The sequence below is a fragment of the Natator depressus genome, chromosome 17 (assembly GCF_965152275.1).
Source record: "Natator depressus isolate rNatDep1 chromosome 17, rNatDep2.hap1, whole genome shotgun sequence".
NCBI classification, from domain to species: domain Eukaryota; kingdom Metazoa; phylum Chordata; order Testudines; family Cheloniidae; genus Natator; species Natator depressus.
Window position 1 is genome coordinate 22,186,256 of NC_134250.1, and position 13,039 is coordinate 22,199,294.

The following is a 13,039-nucleotide window of genomic DNA, read 5'->3' on the forward strand; positions in this document are numbered from 1 at the left end:
TGTCAAAATCAAATCTAGAGCAGCCTCTCCCCAAGAGCTTTCTCCACCTTCTGACATAAAAAATTGACTCCAGTGCATTCCAGTAACCTGTGCACTGCTGTATTTTTTCCCAACAGATGTCGGAGTAGTTGAAGTCCCCCATCAGCACTAAGTCCTATTCTTGTGTCAGCATTGGTGCTTAACTTAACTCCTCTCTGTCCCTGGTATTTATCTCTCTGTTGTATTTATAGAGAGCAATCATATCTTTCCTCAGCTTTAGTTTGGATAGGCTAAACAAGCCAAGCTCCTAGAGTCTCCTCTTGTAAGGTAGGTTTTCCATTTCTCTGGTCATCCTAGTAGCCCTTCTCTGCACTAGTTCCAGTTTGAGTTCATCTCTCTTAAACATGGGAGACCAGACATGAGATTGGCTTTAGTCCTATGCTAATGGTCTTCGTTGTATGTATGCGAATAGGAGATGGCAATCGCAGCAGTGCTCTGAGTAAGGGGCCCACCCCTAGCGTTGGTTCCTTTGTGTCAGCATTCAAGCACATTGGTGAGCTTGTGTGCTCTTGCTGTACATGCTGTGTGTATTCTGCAGATAGATCAAGGATTTTGTTTCTAGGACTCTCCATCTGCCCATCTTTCCCCAGTACTAAATTCACACACATTTTTTAAATCGACGTTTTTTGCTAGATAGAAAATGACAAACTGGTAGACAGAGTTGTGTTGTATTGTAAAAAGTTGCAGGCAGCGTTGAGTGAAATCAACACTGTCCTACTTATTTGATGGCAGAGAGATCCTGGAGTGAGTAGCCTTTGCTCCCTCTGCTGTTTGGCAGCCCGTGGAAAAGCAGAACAAAAGAACTGTACAGGACAATGAGAGCGTGAGTGGTTAGCAGGTGTATTACCAAAGAAGTGATCAGTTTTCTTGAGTATTTTGTAACGTAAGTTCTCTAACATCTCCTGCCCTTCTCCCTTTGTATTGGAACTCTTGCAGTGAAATATTCTGGGTACCTGGAATACATGGATAAGCCCTTTGACACAAACTGGTACAGGAGGAATCCTAGGCTGATGAAACTTGGAGAAGGTAAATCCAGATTGAAGAACTAGTACTGAAGGTACAAGGCTGTAAGGACCCTGCCCCTTCTGTAGCCCTCTGGCTGTGTTAATACCTTAAAGCCTGGTATAGGTTTTGTGCTTTCATAATGTCATATGTTCTAAGTAATGTTGGTATTACTGTTTGTGGGATTACAAGCGACCACTGTGCCTTTGCCTCCTGTTTCCAGGTGTGGGGGAAGGGATGATTGCGAGCTTTTTTTCCCTCCTGGAAATGAGTCCAGAGGGGACAATGTAAGCTACTTGTGAGTTGTAGAATTTGGCTGTATTTTGTGGCTCAAAATGGATACTTGCTTTGATTGCTTAACACATGAGCCTTGCAACTTATGCTGTATTTTAAACCCTCTTTACATTCCAAAGCTGGAGGCAGAGAACATAAGAACGGCCATACTGGGTTAGACCAGAGGTCCATTTAGCCCAATATCCTGTCTTCCAACAGCAGCCAATGCCAGGTGCCCCAGAGGAAAAGAACAGAACAGGGAGTCATCAAGTGAGCCAACCCCTGTCACCCATTCCCAGCTTCTGGCAAACAGAGGCTAGGGGCACCATCCCTGCCCATCTTGGCTAATAGCCATTGATGGACCTATCCTCCATGAATTTATCTAGTTCTTTTTTGAACCCTGTTATAGTCTTGGCCTTAACAACATCCTCTGACAAGGCATTCCACAGGTTGACTGTGTGTTGTGTGGAAAAAATATTTCCTTTTGTTTGTTTTAAACCTGCTGCCTATTAATTTCATTTAGTGACCTCTAGTTCTTGTGCTATGAGGAGTAAATAACACTTCCTTATTTACTTTCTCCACACTAGTCATGATTTTATAGACCTCTATCATATCCCCCCTTAGTCGTCTCTTTTCCAAGCTGAAAAGTCCCAGTCTTATTTATCGCTCCTCATATGGAAGCCATTCCAAACCCCTAATCATTTTTGTTGCCCTTTTCTGAACCTTTTCCAATTTCAGTATATGTTTTTTGAGATGGGGCAACCACATTTGCACACAGTATTCAAGATGTGGGCGTACTGTGGGTTTATATAGAGGCAATATGATATTTTCTGTCTTAGTATCTATCCCTTTTCTAATGATTCCCAACATTCTGTTCGATTTCTTTTGACTGCCGCTGCACATTGAGTGGCTGTTTTGAGAGAACTATCCACAATGACTCCAAGATCTCTTCCTTGAGTGGTAACAGCTAATTTAGACTCCATCATTTTATATATATAGTTGGACTGTTTTCCAATGAGCATTACTTTGCATTTATCAACATGAGACTGAATACTGGTGTCTGCCAGGCTACTGGAATACGGGTGGATCATTTTTGTGATCCAGGGTGCATGCTGTGCTGCTGGATGTGTATAAAATTACCATTGCTGGTTAAGAATTGGCAGTCAAAAATGCTGAAAATTGGAAAAGTGAAGGCTTGAAAACCAGGTTTTAAGACACATCAGTCCTTCAAGTTGAGGATTTTGAGGGCCGCATCAAAAGTTCCACTTCTTGTTTTGCCAGAGATTACGCTACAGGGAATGGAGGTTGGCCTACTGACCATGAAGAAGGGAGAGTTGGCAAGATTTCTCTTCACACCAAGTTATGCCTATGGGGCATTGGGCTGTCCTCCTTTGATTCCACCTAATGCCACAGTCTTGTTTGAGATGGAGCTGCTGGACTTTCTAGACTCAGCTGAATCTGACAAATTCTTTGTTTTGACTACTGTGAGTTAGTTATACAAGTAGCTTTGAGCCATAAACACTGAATTTTAAGTCTTTGTTCTTTGCTGTCTTCCCTGTTATGTATGCCTATTGCTGCCGTAATAGGATGATGTCAGATACTCTTGTTCAAAATAGCTTCCAGCTAATAGCATCTGTAGTACGTTTGTGTGAAGGGGCTTGATGTCCATGTTCATGCTTCTATTTATGTACTTCTAAAATGACAGCACGGTTATGCTTGCACCATACTGTCCATATCTCACTCCTTGCAGTGCCCCATGTTCCAGGCCCTGTAGCTTGCAAAGAAAATAAAGCATGCTGAGATGCTTAATGTGACTTAAAAAATGCTGTTCCAGCCCAGTGAAAGTCAGTGGGGCTACATCTGTTTACAACCAGTTGAAGTATTGGCCCTAAAATCTTCCAGATTTCCCTCACATTTGAAACTTCTCTCCTTCCCAGCCTGCATCAAGAACATTTCAAAGTGTAAATTAAAGAAAATAGACTCTTGGGAGTAGCATTAAAACAAACTGAAGCTGTAGTTCTTAAAACTGCTTTGCATGTTTGCAAATAAACATGTTTGCATATTCGCAACTCAGAGTGTAATCCAGGGGAGAAGCTAGTCAGGGTGGCATTTTGTTGTTTCTAGTGAGTCCTACAAGAACCTTGGCATGTAGCTCCCTCCTGTGAAACTGCTCAAGGATGTAACTTGTGGTCCACGTAGGAAATTCTTATCAATGTTTGTTAGGTTGGGGAGGGCATTTTCTTTGCTCCTGAGCTGACCTTTCCAAGCGTCGCTCTTTGGTTGGATGGCTTCCACTCCTACAGGCCTATTGTCGCCACAGGTCTCCTGAGTCCTTTTTGAAGCTGTTCTTATACCAACTCTGGATGTGTTAGACTTTGGAATGTTACTCTCTTATCTGACCACTTGGAAGTGCTATAGGTACTTACTATTGTCTCAGCATTCCTATTTTGTGTCTACTAAACAGCTGAATTTTGGCTTCTGTACACAGGAGCAGCAGGATACGTTCCCGCTACAGAAGGTGTTGAAAGTGGCAAATACAGAGAGGGAGTTTGGCAATTACCTCTTCCGCCAGAAGCGCTTCATGGATGCCAGAGAGAGATACAAGCGGGTAATAAAACCAGGATAACAGGGTTATGCACTCTGTAGAAGATAGTAAGTCACGACTAAGCATTAGCTGAAAGCACAAAGTGGAAAACAGTTTAGAGAACAATTACCCTCTAGCATAATACACCTGGGAGACACAGTTAAGCTAACGTTTTAAATTCTGGTAGACGTTGATAATTTAAGAACAGTATTAAGCAGCTGTCTTCGTGTGCTCAGCCAAGGTATGTGTTGAGCTGCATTGAAAGGAAATACAGGTTGGTACTAGTACGTGAACCCGCTTCCCCCACGTTTACACCTTGCTGGTCCCGGTTAGTATAGGCAAGGAAATGTCCAGATGGGTTGGTGTACTTGGAATACATCTCAAGTTCTAGAAATGGCTTGCAGGCTTTGAACATATTTACTTCAATTGCAACAATCACCTAGCTGGAATCTGCCAGCACAGCTTTCTTTCAACAGAAAGAGGAGAGTCTATCCATAGAGCATGGCCTTGGGCAGTGAGAGAGCTCTGAGATAAAATTTTCAGAAGTGACTTAGGCGCTTGGAAAAAGAAAAGGAGTACTTGTGGCACCTTAGAGACTAACAAGTACTCCTTTTCGCCAATACAGACTAACACGGCTGCTACTCTGAAACCTGTCATTAGGCACTTGGAACACCAAAACTTATTAAAGTCTAATCCCTCTAAATCACTTAAGTGCTTTTGAAAATTTTACTCGTAGTCTCCCAGCAAGGAAATGTTACCCCATCACTTGTTTCTGGGAGACTTTATCTTTTTGTTTTTAATGCTACAAGATGCACTCCACACTCCTAGTCTTTAGTTAGGACATGAATGTTTGTGTCTTATGGAAATTTTGTTCCTGTTTGAGGATGCCTTCTCTACCGCCACTTTTTTGCCTATGAATGGATGTATTTACGTGAAATTTCTGTGGATGGTTTCCTCTTCCCACCCACACTTCTAAAATTTGTGCGATTTTTTTTCCTTTCTGCAGTGTGTGTGTGTGTGTGTGTGTGTTTGAAAAAACAGCAACTCCAAACAAACACTGAACAACCTCTGTAGCATTCAATGAGATAGGCACTTTAAAATCAAAAACAGAAACGAGGTCCCTGGTCTAATCTCAATCAGCAAGGAGGGAAGAGGTATGCTATGCCACACTGCGAATGACTGAGCTGATTGGTCATGTTCAGGATGCATCCTGCTAATGCGATTCTGTTTTTTTGCTTTTTATCTGAAACGTTTCAAAGGTGGCTAAGTTGATGTCTCTCTCTAGATCAGTGGTCAGATAAAGTCCTCAGTTTTCCACAAACGTATGCACTGTGCATTATTTCTGGTTTTTTTTTTGTTAACCCCATCTGTCCAGGCCTCCTTGATCCTGTGTCGCAGGCCTTCCAATGGGGATGAGCAGTGCCAGATTGATGCTGCCAAACTGCTGGTGTTCCTGAATCTGTCATTTACTTACTTGAAGCTGGAGCGTCCTGTCCGAGCTCTGACATATGGAGAAAAGGCGCTGGAGATTGACAAGAGAAATGTGAAAGCATTATTCAGGTGTGGCCAGGTGAGCAAAAGTAGATTCCTCTGTTGGGTTAAGAGGTTGCATCAAGCTAAACCCCAGCCTTTCTAGTCTGTGGGGAGGACCTGCAATAGAATAAAATGAGCCGCTCAGAAAATCTGTTAGAAATACTGGGCCAGGCTTTCAGATGTGCTATGTGCCCACAGCTACCATAATAGTTGGTGGGAGTTATACTGAATGCTCATGTCTGAAAACCTGGCCCTTTGCAGATACATTGCATTGCTCTGTTTTTTTCATGCTGTGATGTTATTGACTTGAACTGGGACCATATAGATCATTGTTGCAACCAAGGTCCTGTAGTGGCACCAAATCTTGTATAAAGGGGGTCAAATGAGGTGTCTAAGACCAGGTTATGGTTTGCTGGTTATGATTATGCTGTCTATATGTGTGTATCATTTTTGTAGTTGAAGTTATGAATATTGGCTCTATACTGTCTGTATTTCAAACTTATGCTGTGCTTCTGAGTGACACCCCAGACAAGTTGGTGTCAGCTCTGCCTAGCCTGCTTGATGGCCCATTAAGGACCATCAGCTGTACAATTGACCCATTGAGAGAAGGCAGACACACCATAGCAAGGTATGCAGGGACGGGCCTGTGGACAGAACTCTGAGGTTTTTCCAGGCCATGTGATGGACAGCTTGTCTTTGGGACAAAGAAAGCAGAGACCACATGGCAGGAGAATATAAAAAGCTGCTGCAGCTCCTCCATCTTGTCTTCAATCCTGCTTCTTATCTCTGGAGGGACCTCGCTGCACTGAAGCTTTGAACGAAGGACTGAAAGACCCATCCCAGCTGTGGATGTTCTCCAGAGACTTGATTTGAACCTGCAGTTTATTCTATCACTGCTGCAAGCCTGAACCAAGAACTTGGCCATTACTGTATGTCATTGATTCCATTGAACCAATTCTAGCTCTCATCTCTATTTCTTTCCTTTTATGAATAAACCTTTAGATTTTTAGATTCTAAAGGATTGGCAACAGCGTGATTTGTGGGTAAGATCTGATTGCCATCTATGACAAGATAACTGGCTCTGTGGATGAGGGAAAAGTGGTAGACGTGTTGTTCCTTGACTTTAGCAAAGCTTTTGACACGGTCTCCCACAGTATTCTTGCCAGCAAGGTAAAGAAGTATGGGCTGGATGAATGGACTATAAGGTGGATAGAAAGTTGGCTAGATTGTCTGGCTCAACGGGTAGTGATCAATGGCTCCATGTCTAGTTGGCAGCCGGTATCAAGTGGAGTGCCCCAAGGGTCGGTCCTCGGGCCTGTTTTGTTCAATATCTTCATAAATGATCTGGAGGATGGTGTGGATTGCACCCTCAGCAAGTTTGCAGATGACACCGAACTGGGAGGAGAGGTAGATACACTGGAGGGTAGGGATAGGATCCAGAGGGCCCTAGACAAATTAGAGGATTGGGCCAAAAGAAATCTGATGAGGTTCAACAAGGACAAGTGCAGAGTCCTGCACTTAGGATGGAAGAATCCCATACACCGCTACAGACTAGGGACTGAATGGCTCGGCAGCAGTTCTGCGGAAAAGGATCTAGGGGTTACAGTGGACGAGAAGCTGGATATGAGTCAACAGTGTGCCCTTGTTGCCAAGAAGGCCAGTGGCATTTTGGGATGTATACGTAGGGGCATTGCCAGCAGATAGAGGGACGTGATCGTTCCCCTCTATTCGGCATTGGTGAGGCCTCATCTGGAGTACTGAGTCCAGTTTTGGGCTCCACACTACAAGAAGGATGTGGAAAAATTGGAAAACGTCCAGCGGAGGGCAACAAAAATGATTAGGGGACTGGAACACATGACTTCTGAGGAGAGGCTGAGGGAACTGGGATTGTTTAGTCTGCGGAAGAGAAGAATGAGGGGGGATTTGATAGCTGCTTTCAACTACCTGAAAGGGGGTTCCAAAGAGGATGGCTCTAGACTGTTCTCAGTGGTAGCAGATGACAGAACAAGGAGTAATGGTCTCAAGTTGTAGTGGGGGAGGTTTAGGTTGGATATTAGGAAAAACTTTTTCACTAGGAGGGTGGTGAAACACTGGAATGCGTTACCTAGGAAGGTGGTGGAATCTCCTTCCTTAGATATTTTTAAGGTCCGGCTTGACAAAGCCCTGGCTGGGATGATTTAATTGGGGATTGGTCCTGCTTTGAGCAGGGGGTTGAACTAGATGACCTCCTGAGGTCCCTTCCAACCCTGATGTTCTATGATTCGTATATAGACCTGGGTCTGGGGCTTGATCCTTTGGGATCGAGAGAACCTTTTTTCTTTTACTGGGGTATTGGTTTTCATAACCATTCGTCCCCATAATGAGTGGCACTGGTGGAGATACTGGGAAACTGGAGTGTCTAAGGGAATTGTTTGTGTGACTTGTGGTTAGCCAGCGGGGTGAGACCAAAGTCTGCTCTGGTTTGGTTTGCCTTAGAGGTGGAAAAACCCGAGCCTTGGGCTGTAACTGCCCTGCTTTAAGCAGTTTGTCCTGAATTGGCACTCTCAGTTGGGTACTGCCAGAACCAGCATCGTTACACATGCATCCAGAGAGTTGTTTAGAAATTACCTATTTCCAAAACTCGAAACATATATTCCCATAAAGTAATCCTGAAGAGCTACTGTGAGTAGATGTTTGTTCTCTAATTCTTGTCCTTCTTTCAATGACAGGCTTGTCTCTCTCTGACAGAGTATGAAAAAGCTCGGGATTTCCTTGTCAGAGCTCAAAAAGAACAGCCCTTTAACCATGATATTAACAATGAGCTGAAAAAGCTGGCCAGGTGAGAGAACTCCTTTTAGCTTCTTGTGAGAGGTGCGGGAGAGAATGCTTAGGTGGACAAAAAGTACACACTTCACTTCCACGAGGCAAATAACTGTCTAGAAATTCTCTTTATAATGTGTTAAAAGAAAGAGCCAGCAGACTAGCTTTTGTAAGGATTAAATCAGCAAATGGTTGAACTGTGGGAATACCAGTCTTTTAAATAAAAAAAAAAAAGGTGGGGGGGATTTAGTTTGATTAATTTGCGGATGCAGTACTTAAGAGTGACAGTTGAGTAGATGACAGAGATCCACTGTTTCCATACAGTTGCTCTGGGGGGGATATCTCTGTTGCAGCTGCTATACACTTCACTTGAGTAGGTAGGGCAGGCTGTTGATGACAGGCTAGACTGAGAGTGCTGAAGTATCTTGACATCAATAAAATATTGTACAATAGAGTTCACTGCGATCAGGTTCTGTTTCCTTTAAGATGTGTTGGTTGACTTCCCCTGCTTTTCTACTTACAACTTACAGCACTCTGCAAACACTAACTAATTTGCGGGAAGATTTGAAAGTGAATTTCATGCTGTCTTGGAGATAATAAATCAACAGTATTGGAGAAATAAACTTTGTTTGCCCACAGAATAAGAACACCACAAGCAGTTGCAGCAGTCTTCCCTACCAATGTGCTTGGTCATGTTTTCATGAGACCAACTCTAGTGTCCCCATCTCATTCTGTTCTTTGTGTCTTGGGAAAGTACCAACAGAGGAGCTATTAGTGCCCGTTATGTTGCAAACACTTGTGGGAACTGTGCAGTGAGGGCCTCAGAGCTACAGCGGGGTCACCAACTCACTTTAGGTAGGCATCAGAACATCTGTTGGATCAAACTAGCCAGTTTCATTCTGGTCAGCCCAGGTTAACTCCAGGCCAAGTCTGCAATGGAAGAGGTGAAAGCATACCTCTTCGCTGTCCTGTATATGTCAGGACATTCCACTCTTCAGCTCTCTGGCATGACAACATCTTGCCTTGGTTGAAGCGCTTGCAGTGTGGCAGACTGCTCACTGAGCTCTGGTATTGCCTGGCCGTTTTGCAATCCTCTAGTTCTTTGCTCTGCCCATGAATTAGACTAGAGAAAATACAGAACAGAGGAAGTGAAATGGACCTGGTGTTATGAGAGACCAGGAGCATTATGTCTGTGCCCTTAGAGAGAAGGCAGAAGAAAAGAGAAATAAAGGGATGGAAAATGATGTCCCCATTGAGGCATGGGCTTGTTTGTTCCTTTCTCCATTTGTGGAAAATTGCATTACCAGCGTGGGTGAAAGGCTCTATTTCTCAGAACTCAGTTTTGTGCTGTTAATCTGTTTGTAAATTGTAATCAAGTTGTAAGTAGCAGCCTGCCTTACAGAGGACAGTGGATGTTGATGAGGGACTATGAAATATGATGTTCAGCATCTTAATCTGTCAATTACATATTTAAATCCCAAGGCACAAAGTGCATTACAAACACATCTAAACAAGCAGTAATTATAAAATGATTCTGGATTACTAGGTAGTTAGCCTATTAGATTCAGGACTACATTTTGGATCCAGTCTTATAGCTTGTGGACTGATCTGTACTGTACTAGGATGCCCAAGAAGTAATTGATTCTGGGTAGCTTCACCTAAAATCTTACGTTAAGTTTAGACCATCTAAATTTTTGTCAAGTCTCTTGATGATAGATATAGGGTCTCATTCTGACCAGTACAAGGTGTGTGTTGTTCTCTTGACTTTTATGAGCTAATCCTAATCTTTTTCTTAAGTGTGAGTTGAGCAAAATAAAACCCATCAGATTAAAATATTTCTAAACCACAGACAACTAACAAGGTGCTCTAGACTCTCTAGAGGCCAGGTTGAATTCAGGTTTGTCGTCTTCTCCCCCTTTTGTCTTTGGGTGCTGCAGCATGTGCAATTTAAAAAGCATACACCCTGGAACTTGAGCACAATGGAGGAGCTGGCTAAGGGAATGTCAGCTTGGAGTTTCTGCTTCTTTGAGTTGGTGTCAGAAGTTAAAATTAGCTGCTTTTTTTTTTTTTTTTTTTTTTTTTTTTTGCAATTTACTACTCTAAAAAGAAAGTTAATGTAAAATAGAAGAAAACTGTTTTTAGGCTGAACTGTGAGGTAACTGGCTAAACCTGTTTAGCTTTGTCAGATTGGCACACCTCTAAGGCTCCTTGATGTGATCTGGGAAAAACTACAAAAGACGGAGTATAATCCAAAACAATCCACACCAGTCAAAGGAGAATTTCTCTATTTAGAACAGGGGTCTCAAACTCAAGTGACCACCAGGGCCACATGAGGACTAGTACATTGGCCCGAGGGCCACACCACTGACCACCCCCCGCTGCCCCAGCCCCACCACTTCCCCCACTCCACCCCTTCCATGAGGCTCTGCCCCCTCCCTGCCCGCAGCCAATGGCAGCTTTAGGGGAGGTACCTGGAGGAGCAGCCAGGGCAACACACAGACCCCTGTGCCCCCCTCCCCCAGGTCCTGGCCGCTTCCCAGAGCGGCGTGGGGGCAGGGCAGGCAGGCATGCAGGGAGGGAGCCTGCCCTGTTCCTGGTGCACGCCCGGCTGGAGCTGCTCTAGGTAAATGGCAGGGGGGCCCACGGGGAGCTGGCGGGCCGCAGAAAATAACCCCGCAGGCCGCATGTTTGAGACCCCTGATTTTGAAGATCAGGGTTGGAAGAGACCTCGGGAGGTCATCTAGTCTAACCCCCTGCTCAAAGCACGGGACCAACCCCAACTAAATCATTCCATCATTTGGTGGAGCTCTGTTCTCCAGCAGTTCTTAAAATAATACCTAGCTCTCAAAAGGCTTTCTATTTGCCTATTTAAGTCCTTTTTCAAAAACAACAGAGTATGTTGATTAGTAATAATATCCAGCTCTTATATAGCTCTTTTCATCAGTAGAGCTCATTCAATAACTGGATGTCACTGGTTAACAGAGTATTGAAAAACCACAGCTAAAACCATAATTCAACTGTCTCAAAAGTCAAATGTGATGGAAAACCCAAACTTGTTCTCAGTGGGGATAATGTAGGCAAGATCCCATCAAAGCATGATTTTTTGGAGGTTATAGAACCATTAGAAATGCTTCCAGATGCATTTGGTGCTTATGAGCACAGCTTTTGTTAGCTGTGGTAGGTTCCCCATTTTGTTGGGTTGTGATGGCTTTCATGATGTGAACAGGTGTCATCTAGACTGACTTTTGCTTTCGCATGGACTCTACTTGGATTTCCAAAGATAAAATGTTTGAACCTGCTATGCCACCTACATGTATCCTCCCTGTTTCACCTATGTTTCCAAAACTGAAAGAATAAGGTTTTTTTCTGGTGAGATTTGCGTCTGGAGTGTAGTGATGTATGTCACTTGGTGGTAGTGATGGCTCAAAAAAGACTTGGTCTCGGACACCTCCAACTCTGCAACATACTTCTGTTTGTATAGAATCAAAAACGAAGTTTTTAGTACAGTCAAAAAGGTGATAAGTCTGTCATTTACACCTAAAAAGAAAAGGAGTACTTGTGGCACCTTAGAGATTAACCAATTTATTTGAGCATAAGCTTTCGTGAGCTACAGCTCACTTCATCGGATGCATACTGTGGAAAGTGTGGAAGATCTTATTATATACACACAAAGCATGAAAAAATACCTCCCCCCACCCCACTCTCCTGCTGGTAATAGCTTATCTAAAGTGATCACTCTCCTTACAATGTGTATGATAATCAAGTTGGGCCATTTCCAGCACAAATCCAGGTTTTCTCCCCCCCCCCCCACCCACACACACTGGAGAGTGGGTTTGTGTGTTGGGGGGTGGGGGAAGAAAACTTGGATTTGTGCTGGAAATGGCCCAACTTGATTATCACTTTAGATAAGCTATTACCAGCAGGAGAGTGGGGTGGGAGGAGGTATTTTTTCATGCTTTGTGTGTGTATAAAAAGATCTTCCACACTTTCCACAGTATGCATCCGATGAAGTGAGCTGTAGCTCACAAAAGCTTATGCTCAAATAAATTGGTTAATCTCTAAGGTGCCACAAGTACTCCTTTTCTTTTTGCGAATACAGACTAACACGGCTGTTACTCTGAAACCTGTCATTTACACCTGTGATCCTGTCCTGGTACAGCCCTGTTCAGAGCGGTTCTTCCCTCAGTGTATATATTGGTCTAGCGGGAGAAGTAGCCATCCTATAACAATGTGCTCTATTTTGCAGCTGCTACAGGGACTATATGGATAAAGAGAAGGAAATGTGCTGCAGAATGTTTGCTCCTCTCAGCTTTTCTCCTGTGGAACCAGAAGTAAAGGTAACAAAGAACACTCAAGAGTAGCACGTGGGTTGAAACGGGTGGCAACGCTAACTTCTGGACCTGTAAAATGTTGTCTACACTTTGTAGGGTGACCATATTTCCCTATGCTGAATACGGGACACCTGGTAAAATTACTCATATTCAAGCGAGTTCAATGGCAGTCTCTCAGAACTATGCAGCACAAAAGTTGAAATTTAACATCAAGTTGACTGAGCCCCTGTTAAAAAGAAATACTGCGTAGCTGGATTCTTTTTATTTACCTTATCTTTAAGGCTTTAGGGATCACATGAGGAGGGGTCACACATACACTCTCTCACTCTCACACATGGGGATGACCGACTGACCCAACCCTCCCTGCCCGGTTCGGGGGGGGGAGGGGGCGGGCCATGCAGGATCACATGCTGCTTCTCCCCTCCTCCCCCAATTTCTGCCAGGTTCATACCAGAATGTGGCCAGCAGCAGCCTTTCA

General features: G+C 43.8%; 1 protein-coding gene across 1 annotated transcript in view; it reads left to right on the top strand.

Annotated features, from left to right (window-relative positions):
• Positions 1-13,039, top strand: part of FKBP6 (FKBP prolyl isomerase family member 6 (inactive)) — a 47,305-nt gene that overhangs the window by 5,929 nt on the left and 28,337 nt on the right. Inside the window, exons 3-8 of the mRNA XM_074974313.1 lie at positions 976-1,065; positions 2,596-2,798; positions 3,803-3,922; positions 5,274-5,468; positions 8,140-8,249; positions 12,477-12,567. Coding sequence (XP_074830414.1) covers positions 976-1,065; positions 2,596-2,798; positions 3,803-3,922; positions 5,274-5,468; positions 8,140-8,249; positions 12,477-12,567 — 809 coding nt within the window. The remainder of the gene's footprint in view (positions 1-975; positions 1,066-2,595; positions 2,799-3,802; positions 3,923-5,273; positions 5,469-8,139; positions 8,250-12,476; positions 12,568-13,039) is intronic.